This window comes from Heteronotia binoei, chromosome 16 (assembly GCF_032191835.1).
Source record: "Heteronotia binoei isolate CCM8104 ecotype False Entrance Well chromosome 16, APGP_CSIRO_Hbin_v1, whole genome shotgun sequence".
NCBI lineage: Eukaryota > Metazoa > Chordata > Lepidosauria > Squamata > Gekkonidae > Heteronotia > Heteronotia binoei.
Window position 1 is genome coordinate 17,806,373 of NC_083238.1, and position 16,927 is coordinate 17,823,299.

The 16,927-nt window shown below is 43.4% G+C and overlaps 2 protein-coding genes across 3 annotated transcripts in view; one reads left to right on the forward strand and one right to left on the reverse strand.

The window, feature by feature from the left end:
• Positions 1-5,775, reverse strand: part of PRPF40A (pre-mRNA processing factor 40 homolog A) — a 42,795-nt gene extending 37,020 nt beyond the window's left edge. The window contains exons 1-2 of the mRNA XM_060257452.1: positions 5,335-5,775; positions 543-680 (exon numbers count right to left, since the gene is read on the reverse strand). Coding sequence (XP_060113435.1) covers positions 543-680; positions 5,335-5,757 — 561 coding nt within the window. The 5' untranslated portion in view covers positions 5,758-5,775. The remainder of the gene's footprint in view (positions 1-542; positions 681-5,334) is intronic.
• A 516-nt stretch (positions 5,776-6,291) lies between these two features.
• Positions 6,292-13,626, forward strand: ARL6IP6 (ADP ribosylation factor like GTPase 6 interacting protein 6). Of its 2 annotated transcripts, XM_060257250.1 has the most exons (4): positions 6,292-6,637; positions 8,094-8,147; positions 9,351-9,483; positions 11,054-13,626. In XM_060257250.1, exons 1-4 carry the CDS (start codon positions 6,307-6,309, stop codon positions 11,145-11,147), a joined length of 612 nt encoding a protein of 203 aa, XP_060113233.1. In that variant the 5' UTR covers positions 6,292-6,306; the 3' UTR covers positions 11,148-13,626. The 2 variants fall into 2 exon arrangements, with proteins under 2 accessions (XP_060113233.1, XP_060113234.1); XM_060257251.1 differs by lacking the exon at positions 8,094-8,147 and having other exon boundaries at positions 11,054-11,206.
• Positions 13,627-16,927: the final 3,301 nt, after the last annotated feature.

Consider the following 16,927-nt stretch of genomic DNA (forward strand, 5'->3'; position numbering starts at 1 on the left):
CACTTTGATTCCTCCAAATAATCACAGAAAATACAAACGAACAATACAGTCACTAGAAGGGAAAGGGAGAGGAAACAAAAGCACAGGCTGAAAGGGCCTGCCTGTTCATCGACCATACATTTCAGAATTATTGGGGCACAAGAGGGATAAGTTATTTACGGAAGGTCATAGCCAAATGCCAGAAAACACTGCATTAAAATTCCTTCTCCACACAAAGACTGTTCTCTCTAACTACCAATATACAGGAACTCATGCAAAAGGGCATAAGTGCTTTTGGAAGTTCTTTTGTTCATTTTTAATTCCTCTATAAATCCAGATACTCCATGATTCCTACACACTAAATTTTGCCTAATGGAAGCAAAGTTTGTTTTAATAAAGTAAAAAAAAATGACTTCATAAAAACATCAACAAAGAGCTTAAAAACCCATAGAAATGTCAGCTTTTAATTACAGAAAGGACTAGCATAAATTTAAACTACGGTTTCAAGAAAAATGCGTTGAAAAGTGTTATTTATACAACAGAAGTCACAGAAGCTAATTTACCTGCCCCATTTGTGGTCCTCCCATTGGAGGCATCATTTGAGGCATCATTTGATGTGATACTGGAGGCATGTTAGGCGGCCTCTGGCCCATAGGATGTATCCCCATGGGTGGATAGTGAGGCATGCCAGGATGTCCCATCTGAAAAACAAAACATTAATGACAGTTAGACTTCAAAGAAAAAATGACAGTTAGACTTCAAAGAAAAAATAATGAATAGTGGCACCGTGATAACTTTGCTGGTTGATCATTCTGATTTACTAGGTCTTGTTAAAAGATCTTGTCTGTGCATTGTAGCTACAAAAAAAATGACAGAACCAAATAAATTTACTCAAGTTAGTGGAATTTCTCAAATCACAACATTTAAAAGCACTGTTTTTCAGCATTTGAAAAAGTTAGCCACCACGAGTTAAAAAAAATAAGTTTGAATATCAGCTTTAATATACAAAATAACCACATGTATGTACTTAAAAAAAAGAATATGAATATATCCACATATCCATCTCGCTTTCTCAGGTGTATCATCAGCTTGCTATTAATAAAATGTTTATTTTTTCCCATTTTCTACACACTTTCCCTCTGATGCTAAATCTCATCATCATATTGTGAGAAGTCTTAAAAAAAAACTAGCATTCAGCCTTAACAAAAACAGTAACCTGCTTGATGGGTGAGAATGGAAGTGATAATAATTTCACCACCTTGAAAGTGCAATTCTCTCTGTACTTGCAGTCAAAGGAAATGGTATGATTGCACAAGGAATCAATATGCTGAAAGTTTCTATTTTCCTATGACATATGCCCCAATGGCTGCACATTTAAACTGAAGCTTCCAAATTTCTAAGCAAATTCAGTCACTAATATTTTAAAAATACAATGTTACTAATGGCAGAAAAACATAAAACTACCGATACATTAAATTCTGAAAATGTTTAAGTATTTATTAAAGCATGAAATATGACACAGGCGAATATGTAAGCACATATTTTCATGCAGGTACTCTTATCACACAGTGTCTTACCTGTACACTTATAGGCAAATTCTCACTGCATCGTATGTAAAATAACAATTCTAACACTCTGATGCCAAGCTACAGACTAATCAAGAAAGCAGGCAAAAATGACTTATCTAGTGCCAGGGCTAACTGGGCTCAAGCCCAGAATCTAAGAATTTATCAGATCTGTCTCAAAAGACAGGGTTAAGAATAGTGTCTCTTAGAATACTCAGGGCGCATTCTGCACTGTGCAATGTGTGAACATGCTGTAGTTACTCAGAGTAAGGAGCATCGCTTCCTGCTTGTAACAAGTTTTGAAATAAGTGGCAAAAGAAACACAGCGTGCCAACAAAAAAAAAGTGCCATTTAAAAAATAACCTCTGTCACTAAGTCCTTGAACCACCATAAAGTTCACAAGCAATTTTATTTATAAGTAATCATTTAGTATAATGGAGTACACATTATCACACATTAAACACAACATTGCTTTCTGTCAACAAATACAGGTGCTACTTTGGCCAGGTCTCCTGGTACAAAGTCAACATGCTGATAGACTGGGGGGGGGGGGGGGGGGAGGATGAGAAATTTACTTACTGAAAGGAGTTTGCTCATAACTTGAGGCCTTTACAGAAAAATTCATTTTTATAACAGCGGGTTATCTTATTCCCTGATTCCTCTTATATTTGTATAAACTGGTGCTTTTAAAAGGTTGTCACTTCTTTGTAAGTACAGAGATGCAAGATTTTCATATCCTTGCACAGGGCAAGGACAAATGCACATACTATATACTCTCATTTGCTATTCCTACTAATTGATATACAAAAACAATATACTCAAACATATACAAAAGAGAGGGCATTTACTACCTAAAGTCAGCTATTACAGAAATATAAATGAATAAGACACTGTGAATGACTTAGTTCAACCAAAAAATAAAGCCTGATGGACAACTATTCTGTCCTCCATCTACACTTCTGGGCCAGAGGTAAAGTTATCACTAATGCTCTCTCTAAGCTGCAGAGTCTTGTGAGCAAAAATTCTACTTTGTGACATACCGTCATTAAAGCTGTGAACTACTGCATAAATTATTTTGCTCTGGGGTCATCCTCCCTGAGCTAAGACAAAAATCTATGAGCTGGAGGCTAAAAATCTGTGAGCTAGCTCACGCTAACTCAACGTAGAAGGAACACTAGTTCTCACCATGCCGAATCAACTCCCATTAACTATACAAGATAAAACCCAAAGTCGTTCTTTAACAATTTCTTCCTAAATCCTGAGGATTGCGCTAAAAATGTGGTGAATGCATGGGCATCCTTGTCTTCCACATATTGCAGTTCTGGATCCCAAAAGAAGGCTTGCTAAACTCACCATTAGGAAATCTGTGAGCTAGCTCATGCTAACTCAACGTACAAGGAGCACTGGTTCTCACCATGCCGAATCAACTCTCATTAACTATACAAGATAAAAACCACAGCCGCTCTTTAATAATTTCTTCCTAAATGCTGCTATCTCTTCCTAAATCCTGAGGATCACGCTAAAAACATGGTGAATGCATGGGCATCCTTGTCTACCATACATTGCAATCCTGGATCCCAAAAGAAGGCTCGCTAAACTCACCATCAGGGACACCATCAGGAAATCTGAGAGCTAGCTTATGCTAACTCAACGTAGAAGGAACACTGGTTCTCACCATGCCGAATCGACTCCCATTAACTATACAAGCTAAAAACCACAGCCGTTCTTTAACAATTCCTTCCAAAATGCTGCTATCTCTTCCTAAAATCTGAGGATCACGCTAAAAACATGGTGAGTGCATGGGCATCCTTGTCTTCCCCACATTGCAATAATCCTGGATCCCAAAAGAAGGCTCGCTAAACTCACCATCAGGAAATCTGAGAGCTAGCTCATGCTAACTCAACGTCCAAGGAACACTGGTTCTCACCATGCCAAATCGACTCCCATTAACTACACAGCCGTTCTTTAACAATTTCTTTCTAAATGCTACTATCTCTTCCTAAATTCTGAGGGAAAAACGTGGCGAGTGCATGGGAACCCTCGCCTTCCCCACATTGCAATAATCCTGGATCCCAAAAGAAGGCTCGCTAAACTCACCATCAGGAAATCTGAGAGCCAGCTCATGCTAACTCAACGTAGAAGGAACACTGGTTCTTTAACAATTTCTTCCTAAATGCTGCTATCAATTCCTAAATTCTGAGGATCACGCCAAAAACGTGGCGAATGCATGGGCATCCTTGCCTTCCACACATTGCAGTTCTGGATCCCAAAAGAAGGCTCGCTAAACTCCCCATCAGGAAATCTGAGAGCTAGCTCATGCTAGCTCAACGTCCAAGGAACACTGGTTCTCACCATGCCGAATCGACTCCCATTTAAAAGCCACAGCCGTTCTTTAACAATTCCTTCCTAAATGCTGCTATCAATTCCTAAATCCTGAGGATCATGCCCAAAACGTGGCGAGTGCATGGGCACCCTTGTCTTCCCCACATTGCAATAATCCTGGATCCCAAAAGAAGGCTCGCTAAACTCCCCATCAGGAAATCTGAGAGCTAGCTCATGCTGAGGATGATGCCCAAAACGTGGCGAGTGCATGGGCACCCTTGTCTTCCCCACATTGCAATAACCCTGGATCCCAAAAGAAGGCTCGCTAAACTCCCCATCAGGAAATCTGAGAGCTAGCTCATGCTGAGGATGATGCCCAAAACGTGGCGAGTGCATGGGCACCCTTGTCTTCCCCACATTGCAATAACCCTGGATCCCAAAAGAAGGCTCGCTAAACTCCCCATCAGGAAATCTGAGAGCTAGCTCATGCTGAGGATGATGCCCAAAACGTGGCGAGTGCATGGGCACCCTTGTCTTCCCCACATTGCAATAACCCTGGATCCCAAAAGAAGGCTCGCTAAACTCCCCATCAGGAAATCTGAGAGCTAGCTCATGCTGAGGATGATGCCCAAAACGTGGCGAGTGCATGGGCACCCTTGTCTTCCCCACATTGCAATAACCCTGGATCCCAAAAGAAGGCTCGCTAAACTCCCCATCAGGAAATCTGAGAGCTAGCTCATGCTGAGGATGATGCCCAAAACGTGGCGAGTGCATGGGCACCCTTGTCTTCCCCACATTGCAATAACCCTGGATCCCAAAAGAAGGCTCGCTAAACTCCCCATCAGGAAATCTGAGAGCTAGCTCATGCTGAGGATGATGCCCAAAACGTGGCGAGTGCATGGGCACCCTTGTCTTCCCCACATTGCAATAACCCTGGATCCCAAAAGAAGGCTCGCTAAACTCCCCATCAGGAAATCTGAGAGCTAGCTCATGCTGAGGATGATGCCCAAAACGTGGCGAGTGCATGGGCACCCTTGTCTTCCCCACATTGCAATAACCCTGGATCCCAAAAGAAGGCTCGCTAAACTCCCCATCAGGAAATCTGAGAGCTAGCTCATGCTGAGGATGATGCCCAAAACGTGGCGAGTGCATGGGCACCCTTGTCTTCCCCACATTGCAATAACCCTGGATCCCAAAAGAAGGCTCGCTAAACTCCCCATCAGGAAATCTGAGAGCTAGCTCATGCTGAGGATGATGCCCAAAACGTGGCGAGTGCATGGGCACCCTTGTCTTCCCCACATTGCAATAACCCTGGATCCCAAAAGAAGGCTCGCTAAACTCCCCATCAGGAAATCTGAGAGCTAGCTCATGCTGAGGATGATGCCCAAAACGTGGCGAGTGCATGGGCACCCTTGTCTTCCCCACATTGCAATAACCCTGGATCCCCAAAGAAGCTCGCTGAACTCACCATGAGGGACTCCCGGCCCATTCCTCCTCCTCCTCCGCCGCCTCCTCCTGCTCCTCCGCCGCCGCCGCCGGGCCGCATGGCCGGGTTGAGGAGTCCCCCCGCCGCCCCGCCTCCCCCCCCCGCGCCGCACCTGCCCAGCAGCCTCCCCCGGAGCGGCTGGCGGGAGGAGGGCCCGAAGGGCAAGAGCGGCTCGGGCTCCCCTCTGGGCGGGAGCAGCGGGGCCAGGAGGCTGACGGGTTTCCCGGCCGGCCAATCGGGGCGTCCTCCGAGGCGGGAGCTCTTGGGCGACTGCTCCGAGCCGGGTCCCCCCACGGGCCGCACGCCCTCGCCGGGGTGGAGCTGCATGAGGGGCGGGGGCTTGGGCAGGGAGAAAGGCAGCGGCTGAGGGGAGGCCGCGGCGGCCCCCGAGTCCCCGCCGGACATCGCCTCCCCCCTGGGCCGGCCTGGCTGCCCTTCCGACGGAGGGGGCGCGACGCGAAGCCGTTAGCGGGGCCGCGAGGGAAGGGGGGGGGCCCCAGAGGCTCCCACCGAGGCGCGCGCGGGGAGAAGCGGGACGGAAAGTGCAGCGGAAGCGGAGAGAAGGGAAGCGCGCGCAAAGGACGCTGGGAAAAAGCGGACCCACGCGCGGGGCCCGCGGGGACGAAGCTACGGAGGCCCGCGAAGTACAACCCCCTGAAGTTGTGACTGAAACGCGACGGAGAGGGGATGGGAAGGAGGGGCTGAGGGGAGGAAAGCGCCGCTTCACGCGCCTCACATCCTTCGCCGTTTCTTTTAAGGGGACACGGAAGGAAGGAAGGTGTAACCGCTGACGAAGGACGTCGAGGAGGAAGAGGCGTGGTCTCTCGCCTCGCGTCGGCGGACGTTCACTTCCGGTTCGCGCCTTTGTCCCGCCTCCCTTTCCGGCGGATAAGGCGACTTTCAAACCGCCTCTCGTGGCGCGCGCGCTCTCCTCCCCCCCCCCTCGGAGCTGTCATGGCGGCGCCTTTCGCGGAGGAAGCCCGGCTGGGCCGGTACAGGGGGAGCGGCCGCGCGGCTGCTGCCCACAGCCCTTGGCCTCCGGACGACGCGGTCCTGGCGCGGAGCCTCCGGGCGGAGCTGGAGGGCGAAGGGAACGGGGGCCTGCTGGGCAACGCCGGGAGGCTGGAAGGCGTCTCTGCGCCTCGCGCTGGCGGGGCCCGGCTGCACCACGAACGAGACGGGGCGGCGCGCCGGTGGCCCAGCAGGGCTTGTTCTGTGCTCTGTTGCCTCCTGGCCGTGTGTCTGCTCGCTTTCCTCCTGGCCGTCGCTTGCCTGGTGCTGAAAGGTGAGGGAGGAGGAAATATGTCGGATGTGTCTAAAAGGAGTTTTATGCCGCCGCTGTGACACAGGAGGGCAGCTCATGGATCAGAAACAGTGGCCAGTAACGCTTTCTGCACAGTGGCCAAGAAGCTGCCTTGGCTTTTCTCTGATATATCCGACGGTCGTTTTGTAAAAAAACAGGTGGTGGAGCTCATCCAGGGATTGTTATGCAGCTGCACTTACTATTCAATGGACAAGGAGGTGGAGCTCTCAGAAGGAGGAGGAGGAACTCTCAGAAGGGGGAGGTGGAACTCTCAGAAGGAGGAGGAGGAACTCTCAGAAAGAAATTTAGGAAGAAATTGTTAAAGAACGGCTGTGGTTTTTATCTTGTGTAGTTAATGGGAGTTGATTCGGCATGGTGAGAACCAGGAACTGCGCTCCTGTGAGCTCCCACTGAATCCGAGGCCTGGATATATCTCAACGCTGGTTATTCGCATTCCTCTTTAGCCGCGTATTTTTCTAAACTGAAAAAGTCCCAGATTCTTTAGATTTTGATAAAAGAAAAGGAAAAGTACGCGAACTCCTTAATTCAACTGTCCTTGTTTTGCACAGTTCTGTTGCTTTTATTTGTCCTGAGCCTGCTTCGGCAGGGAGGGCGGGGTATAAATCAAAATTTATTATTATTATTATAGCCAGTTTGGTGTAGTGGTTAAGTGTGCGGACTCTTATCTGGGAGAACCGGGTTTGATTCCCTACTCCTCCACTTGCACCTGCTGGAATGGCCTTGGGTCAGCCAGAGCTCTGGCAGAGGTTGTCCTTGAAAGGGCAGCTGCTGTGAGAGCCCTCACCAGCCCGACCCACCTCACAGGGTGTCTGTTGTGGGGGAGGAAGGTAAAGGAGATTGTGAGCCGCTCTGAGACTCTTCGGAGTGGAGGGCGGGATATAAATCCAATTTCTTCTTCTTCTTCGTCTTCTTTTTTATTATTATTATTATTATTATTATTATTATTATTATTATTGTCTTTTCCTTTACTTTCTCTCATGCTTTTCTCATTGTCAATTTTAGATTTTAAGATTGTCAGTGTGAGGTGGAGGAATGATGATAGCATCAACGGCCAGAGTGCAGTGATGGCTAGAGTGTTTGACAAGGATCTGGAAGACTGCTTTGAATTCCCACTGCCATGGAAGCTTGTCACAGTACTTGGGCTAGTCATACACTTTCAGCCTCACAGGGGTTTTTTGAAGATAAAAATGGAGTAAAGGAGAACATTGTGAGCCACTTTGGTCCCCCATTAGCTGCACAAAGTAACAGAAAATTAAATCTTAGCTGATTCAATTAAGTGTAGTTAGAATATTGTTTAGTAAGTCATGAAACAAAGTTGGTGAAGTTCCTGTAGAAGAGCTGCTACAGTAGGGCAACTATTTTTTACTTTAAATGTTTCAAATTATAAAGATTCATTGCTGGCTGTTTTCATCTGCAGACTTGCAATCTGAGAAAGGGAAGACCGATGAAAGTATAGATACGAATATTTTAGGTAAGATTTGTGGTGGTTTCATTTGGGAATTGACTGCTTAGAGGTTTTATAGACTATCCATTCACACTTAAGTTAGTATAGTCTTTGTGATAAAAAGTGCAGTCTTTCAAAGAAACTATTTTGTTAAGTGGTATCTTTACTTTTGGCTGAAATGTCATGCAGCCTTCTGTCGTTGGCTTCCATCAACAGGTGAAGACCTTGTTTTACTTAACATACACCTACAAACTTATTGATTCTCCTCACTAGTTGTATGTGCTTGTTGTTTGTGTGTCTATATGTTCTTGTTGAGTTATTAAATATATACCGTATTTTTCGCTCCATAAGACGCACCTGAGCATAAGACGCACCTAGTTTTTAGAGCCGTTTGTGTGAATTTAGAGGCATTTGTGTGAATTTTTTGCAGTATTCGCTCCTTAAGACGCACACACTTTTCCCTCCACTTTTTTTGGGGGGGGGGGGGGGGGAAGTGAGTCTTATGGTGCAAAAAATACTGTATGTATAAATTCAAATAGTTTTCTAATGTTTATATGTAAATATTTATATATAAGCTATAAATGATGTTCCAATCTTATAAACATTTTAATGCCTGACGTTCACTGCTGTGGGGACCTTGTTTGGGCGGAAAGGCTGCTTATAATTTTTTTTCAATAAATAAATAAATTTTGGACTTACTAATATTTAATGGTAATTGGCATAGACTGTGTCCTTGCATAGATTGTATCCTTCCATAGACAAACAGCCTTAAGCCAACTTAGTGGCAAATAAGAAATTATAGATACGTCACAGCACAGTACTATTGTAGTAGTGTTTCAGTTTACATGAAAGTTTTATAGCAGTTGCCTGAACTATCCATTAACCAACTTTCGCCATTTAAAATACATGAATACCTTTCATGGACGAAATGGACAAAAATGCTAGTGTAAGTGCCAACTACAAAGGCTCCAGTCCTGTTCACCTTTGCCAAGGAATACATCTCAGTGAGGGTTCTCAGTTAACCTGCATACAATAACCTGAGCCTGTCAGGGGAGGGTGGGATATAAATTTGATAAATGAATTTGGTAGATAAATTAGAGTATGTGATTCTTTTAAGTTAGTTGTATGCTTGTTTATTCGGGCAGATTTTCTAGCAGGGGAGTTGAGACATTTCACCTGAAGTTGTGTTTTGCGCTTTCATTTACAATACTATTTTTTTCTTCTTTTAAGGATTTTGGAGTCTCCTTATTCTTGCCTTAGTAGCAGGTCTGTCATGTTGCAGTTTTTCGTGGACAGTGACGTATTTTGACTCCTTTGAACCAGGAATGTTTCCTCCTACCCCGCTATCACCTGCACGGTTCAAGTAAGTGCTATTTAAGTAAAACTGAAATGTGATCGGTCCTAGCAAGTCGCACATTGAAACTAATGGTGCTGTGCATGCTTATGTGGGAGTAAACTCTAATGAAAATAATAATGAGAGGGACAGTGGCTCAGTGGCAGAGCATCTGCTTGGGAAGCAGAAGGTCCCAGGTTCAATCCCCGGCATCTCCAAAAACAGGTCCAGGCAAATAGGTGTGAAAAACCTCAGCTTGAGACCCTGGAGAGCCATGAATGGGGCTGTGGCTCAGCGGTAGAGCATCTGCTTGGGAAGCAGAAGGTCCCAGGTTCAATCCCCGGCATCTCCAACTAAAAAGGCTCCAGGCAAGTAGCCGTGAATAATCTTAGCTTGAGACCCTGGAGAGCCATGAATTGGGCTGTGGCTCAGTGGTAGAGCATCTGCTTGGTAAGCAGACGGTCCCAGGTTCAATCCCCGGCATCTCCAACTAAAAAGGGTCCAGGCAAATAGGTGTGAAAAACCTCAGCTTGAGACCCTGGAGAGCTGCTGCCAGTCTAAGACAATACTGACTTTGATGGACCAAGGGTCTGATTCAGTATAAGGCAGCTTCATATGTTCATATATGTTAATGTCACATGCATCAACATGCTTGCGATTAGACTGGACTGGAAGCATCATGCAATATAGCTAATGTATGCTTAAGGATAATTTAATTAGGTACAGTATTCTGGCGAGTATATAGTGTCCATTGATTCTGGCCTAGCTTGTTGGGCTGGATCCAAAGTGGCTATTTAAATTAGTATGAATCCCATATTTTAGTCAAAATTGTAATACTTCCATAAATCGTTATTTATGAAACATATTTTGAATCCTGCATGTTTCCTATTTATGAAATAATGCAGTCGCACATTCATATACTTTAATGACAACCACTATTCTGTCTAGAGCAGTGAATTAAAATAGTGTTGTAAATTGGCCGGCACAGTACATGCTGGCATTGTGACCTTTCATATTTTAAAAAAGATGACTACTCTTACTTCTACTTTATTTATGAATTATCCTATTCAAAAGAATTAAAATCCATTTACTATTCACCTTTTCCAAGACACATTGTAACAAAGTTTTGGAATACAGTTGAAACTATATTAAATTAGAAAATGTGAAATGGCTGGGCTGTAAAATAAGCTATCAAATATTAAGAACAGAAAATGTATGCAATCTCTGTGGACCTTATTTAGTTAAATAGGCTCTTGGCCTTGTGCTTCTGCCCCTGCCCAGGTTAACTGCTTGCAGAAAGAGGAGGGGGAAAGCCAGCCTAAATGAACCAGTAGTGCAGCTGAAAATGAAAATATACTTCCCCTCAAAACCACAGAATTGCTAGGTCTAATATGAGCAGAAGTGAATCTGAGAAAGTTTTTTTTATAGTATTCGAATGTTGAGCTTATCCATATTTACAAATTATTATTAACAATTTATCTTGTGATTGGCATGAAATACCATTTCCAATCAACTAGATTGTGTTCATTTAAAAATCAGATATTGTTTTACTCTTGATGTTCTTATTACTTCCTATTTAACTGTCTGCTTTTCTTTCCAGGCGAATGACTGGGCACTCCTTTCACGTCGGCTATAGTATGGCCATTCTGAATGGCGTAGTGGCAGCTCTCACAGTGATATGGTGTCTCCTTTAGTTTGCATAGACTCTGTATCTCTTGATATGCCAGCCATATGGAGACCACTAGAATGCCTCCAATGCAAGGGGTCACCTTCTTTATAATTAATTTTTCCGCATAATTGGCCAAATATTCCAAGAAGCAGCTGGGAAAGGCATGGAAACAAACCACGTGGTTAGAGATGAATTGGCAGACCACTGTAATAGACAAAAATGTTTCTGTGCATGAAGCAGTTGCCACAGTGACTATATTGTGTAGTAACTATATTGTGAGAACGTCCTTTGGCTAGCACTGATAGAATGCTGACGGTGTGCACTGGATTAATACCAAGGAATTTCCCTGTCATGTCAAATGAAATTTCAGATACTTATTCATCCTATATGTTGTTTAATTCTTAGAATTATGCTTTGTCCCATGTGGCAGAAACATGAAAGTGGTGGCATAGGCTTTCTAAAATCAGACACTGAATTAGGTCTTATATTTCTGGAATGATATGATTTGTTAACCGTTACCATTTCAGTGCTTTTGTGGAGGGTTAAAAATCATGCATCTTAATGTCATGTACTGTTAAATGATTTGTACTTTATAATTGTCTTAAGTGGTGACTTATGTATGCTGGCAAATATGAGAAACTAGCGCTGACTCTTACTAGGCGTACATTTCTTTGGGGATCGCTCACATGCTTTTGGTTTTCACGGTTTATGCAGAACAAGAAGGTTGGAAGGCCAAATTACTGGTGATAACCAAATTAACAGTTGTCTTCCTGTACAGTAGATTGAATTGTTTAAATCCAGGTGTTACTGCAAACAAAAACTTAATATAAACTGAGTCTAGCAAACTAGCTAGTCTTGGTTGGTACTAACTGACAGACCCCAACTTTTCAGGCAGTTTGCATTCAGGCACCATAAATTTGATCGAAAAACGATTTCTCATGTCTGAATACAGTCTGTTATCGCCAAAAGGTCACCTGTGATGAATTAACCCCATGTTTTTTTATTGTTCATGTTTTATGATATAATCCAGCAGAACCTGAACTCTTTGAAACAACATTTATTTCAAGTGAAAGACTTGAGAACGCACTAAAAATTTTTTCACTTGGAATCAAAGGACTTGTTACTAAAGCCTGCTCAGGTTTACCTTGACTGACTGGCCGAGTCATAGCATCACTTATATGATCACTGGTTCTTAATATCTTGGTTTCTAGTAACAAGCTTATTCCATTAGAAACACCAAAGATTTTTGGGTTTTTATGCGCTTTTAAAATAGAAATACATTCACAAATATTTCGGTTCAGGATATATAAAAATTAAGAAAAAGCACCACTTTCTGGTGCTGTGGAAGTACTTGCTTGTTTTCCTGCATGTTCATGAATCATTGGTGCCAAGAGTATTTTGTTTCATGTTTTCAGTGTGATAGGGTTGTCTCAGTGATATTTTGCCTTTTTGCTTAAAAGTTCAGAGATATTCCTTAACAGCACAACTATGACGTATATAAAGCATTTTAAAGAAACCACTGGTGTAAATTGTTAAGAGCACTGTAATTATAAAGAGAACAAGTATATTGATCTGAACTGGACCAGGAGTTGATAATAAAGTGAGTGTTTTGGATCCTGGTCAGCACTTCAGAAACATACGATGGAAAAAGAAGGCGTGTTAAAGATTCCCCCTGCCCAATTAGGTGCTGCCACAGGAACTTCGAGCAGGATTTCTGTGGAGGGGGTGGGGGGAGCAGCCAGTAACAGTGATGCAAGGCAAACTTTATCGCCAGTAGGGAATTCAGGAAAAGCGAGCCTTCGGCAGGTTCTCTGTATTGGAAGAAGGCGTGTTGGAGATCCTCTACATCAGGAGGTTCTCGGTCTTCTTGCTCCTGTAACAGCTGTTTTCCTTTTGAACGCTTCTCAGTCTTTTCTTGCTTCGTTAACAAAGCAGTTTTCCTTTTGAACATTTGACCCTCGACTGGTGCCAGGGTGCTTGTTGCCTCAGGTCTCCTCTGGGTATCCTGCAAGGCGAGGCTACGGTCAGGGAAGAAGGCAGAATAGACCCCTGCCTCTCCAGTCCCTTCCGGCCGGTGGCACTTTCACTTTTTACTAAAGTGACTGTTTTTGAAGGCACATAACTTAGCTCCAAAGAAATGTGCATAAATGCCGGGATATTCATACTCCCAATTTCTGTTGCAGCCCCCTTATCCCTCAACAGCTCATAAGGGTAAGAAAAGCCTTCAGAATGCTGTACTGTGCAACAGAGTAGCTACTGCTGGGGCTACACACACGTCTCAGGCTGTGGAGTAAAGAAAAGTGCCTTGTCACACACAGGTTATTTGTGTGTGTTTCCAAACTTCTGGGTATTTAAAAACCCACTTTTTAAAAGTATAGTTTGTTCAGGTGTAAATAAGAATATGTATTTGAATTAAGCTAATTTTGTCATATTTTCCTGTATGATGTTAAACAATATTTTTATTTATGAAAGTTGTTCTGCAAATAAACTGTTTTTGTTTATAATTGAGTGCTACTATTTTGCATGCATATTATTAAATCTCTCCGTACATAACTGTAAGGTTACAGCTGTATACATGCCTTCTGTTGGCCTCCTTAAATAAGCAATGCTGCTTAATGTTTGCTTTCTAGCTCCTTCACAGGAACACATTTCAAAATGGTGTAGCTATCAGTCTTTTGTGTCTGGTGCACAAAGTAGGATTGTCAAGTTTCTTTTCCAGGATAGAAAATCTCAGGTTTGATGGATGTGACATTTCTTTGACTGTTTCCTTGTATGTTGTTTGGTCTTGATTCTTTAGCATGGTGAATTCCTGTGAGTTGGAGAAGGATGAGCTGTCGTGTAGAACCATAAGTAGACAGCTTGATAACTGTGGTTTAAGCTTAACCCCACCCACAGCATACCCCTCAAGAATGTGGGGTCACTGAAGACTTTAGCAACTTTATCTGAAATAAGGTGGTTTTTCTGACTACCTTGATTATTTAGGTCAGTTTCTAGTCTGCCTTTTCCTAAGAGTTTGAAGTAAGCAGCAACCATCAGATTTAAAAAGCATACACAACCTCACCCCCCCACAAAAAAACCCTTGACGTTTTCAGCTCAACCCTGGCTGTTGAATACCAAGACTTCAGGGAGGTATTCCAAGTTGAGACTTACAGGGAACCTCTAGGAAAGAATTTGCATAATTGAGTGGGATCTGGCTAAAAATTCATCCCTGCTGTTTTGAACTTGGATGATCGATGCGATCACTGTAATTGTGATGAAAATATAAATCTTGCCCAGAAACTGAAGGTTTGGTAATTTTAGAAACATATAAAGAGTCACACCATTGGATCAGGTCAGTAGCCTCTCTAGAGTAGCATGCTGTTACACAAAGGTGGCCTCTTGGAGGTCCTACAAAGTGGAACGTTATCTTTCGCCAATGATGCATCCTAGTTTTCAGAGAATTGCCGTCTCTGGATATGGAGGTTCCTTTACTTACCTTGGTTGGTAGCCACTGATGGCCCTACCCTCCATTCATCTGATCCCCTTTAAAAAAAAATCTGCGCTTGTGGCCATCACTACCTTTGCAGGCAGCAAATTCCACAGTTTAAATATTGAGTACAAAATTTTGTCTAACCTGAATATTGCCCATCAGCTATTGCCCCCAAGTTCTAATATTGTGGGAAGGGGGGAAATATACTTTCTGTAGCTCAAGCATAATATAATAATCTTATAGTCTTATTATCTTGTTTGACTGCTTGTATTTCCAGCTCTGCAGTAGCATTTTTTGAGACACAGCATCCAGATCTGTACATAGCATTTCAAATGAAGCCATTTCATAGATCAATACTAGGGCATTACATTGCTGTCAAGTTTTTCGCCCTAATCCCAGTGTGAAGCTTGCCCTTCTCACTGTTTCTGTGCACTGAGTTGGCATTTCCATTCAGCTAGCTAATACAATTTCCCTCGAAGTCTTGGACAGGCCAGTCTCAATCTGTATAAATTCGTCTCTTTTACTCCAGCGTGCTCATCTTACACTTACCTTCACTGAACTTCCATTTACTGCACTGTTGCCCTACTCATCCAATATGGGAAATGCTCCTGGAGTTCTTCACAATCCACCTTGGTTTTCAATTCCTTAATACTTCGGCATCATCTATGAACCAGGCCACTGCACTGCTCACCCTCAATTCCAGATCCTTGAACGCATTCAATATCACTCATCCGAATGCCTATCTTTATGGGATCCCAATGCTAAGTCCCCTCCATTGTGAGAAATGCCCATTCTGAAAAAAATAACTGCATATGGAGCAATGGAATCCACAACAGATAGTTCCATTTGTTTTCTTTGAATTTGGTTTTGAAATTGTATCAGCAACTACTTTGTGCTATGTCTTATTTGATTAATAGGTATATCGTTACTTTCACAGTACAAGCAGACAACAAGGAAGTCATTGTAACATTTCTGCCCGTTGAAGGACTTTTGCACATGGCAATATTCTCTGGACTCAACCCTGAAACCGGCAAATCTAGTCAGTCCATGTGTAGTTTTTAACAGAAGGTTTTTTTTGGGTTTTTTTAAAAGTGCAATACCATCTTATATTTCATTTAATGTGCCATTGTTTTATGGCAGAGAATATGGATAAAAGCTTTGATCGTTAGCAAAATAGGTTTCAAGAGTCCAAGTGTTGTTTTTTTTCCTGTACTGCTTGGGAAGCCATATTTTTTTATTATTCTGTATGCTTTTTAAAACTTTATGGGCAGAAATAAAATAATGTGTTGTCAGCTACCAACTACATTTTCTAAGGCAGCCATCAGAAAACTTTGTGTAGTTTTATTGTCCCGCCAGAATTCCTAATAGCATTTCACTTCTCAATAATTGGAAAATAATAATATAATAATAATAATAAATTTTATTTGTACCCCGCCCTCCCCTGCCGAAGCAGGCTCAGGGCGGCTAACAATACGGTGACCAATGGTGCACCAACAATAAAACAGTTACATTAGAAACATTAAATTAACATTAAACTAACCTTAAAAGCCTGAATTAAAACAATTAACTAAAACATTTTATGACGCTATCCTTGACACTCTTCTAGTTGATGCTGATGGCGGATTTTCAGTTATTCATAAGCTAATTTAAAAAGGGTGGTCTTGCAGGCCCTGCGGAACTGATCAAGGTTCCGCAGGGCCCGCACCTCCTCTGGAAGTTGGTTCCAGAGATGTGGGGCTGCGGCTGAAAAGGCCCGAGAGCGAGTATTCTGTAGTTTAATTTGTCTTGGCCCAGGGGTAGTCAGTCTGTTCTTTCCTAGTGACCTCAGTGCTCTCTGGGGTTCATACGGGGAGAGACGGTCCTTCAGGTAGGCTGGTCCTCGGCCATATAGGCTCAGGGCGGAAAAGTAGACAAGGCGCAGAAGACAACGATCGAGGGGGAGAGACAAATCTCCCTGGGGAGGGAATCCCATAATTTGGGTGCCACGACTGAGAAAGCTCTTTCTGTGGTTGCTTGCTACCCATCTAGCCTCAGATGGTGACGGCACCCAAAGAGGAACCCCTGAAGATGACTGCATTGATTGGGTAGGCTCAGACCGGAGCAGGCAGTCCTTAAGGTATGTTAGTCTCAACCTGTATAGGTCCATACTAGCACTAGTATTCTGACGCCAACATTCTGTGCCAGCTGTAGCTTCCAAACACTTCAAGGGCAGTCCCACATAGAGCATATGATTTGCTCTAAATCTTATCTGGGCATGTACTCAAGCAGCGAGATCAGGAAGGGCTGCAGCTGGCTCCCCAGCCAAAGCTGGTAAAAGGGCACTTCTGTCCACCTCT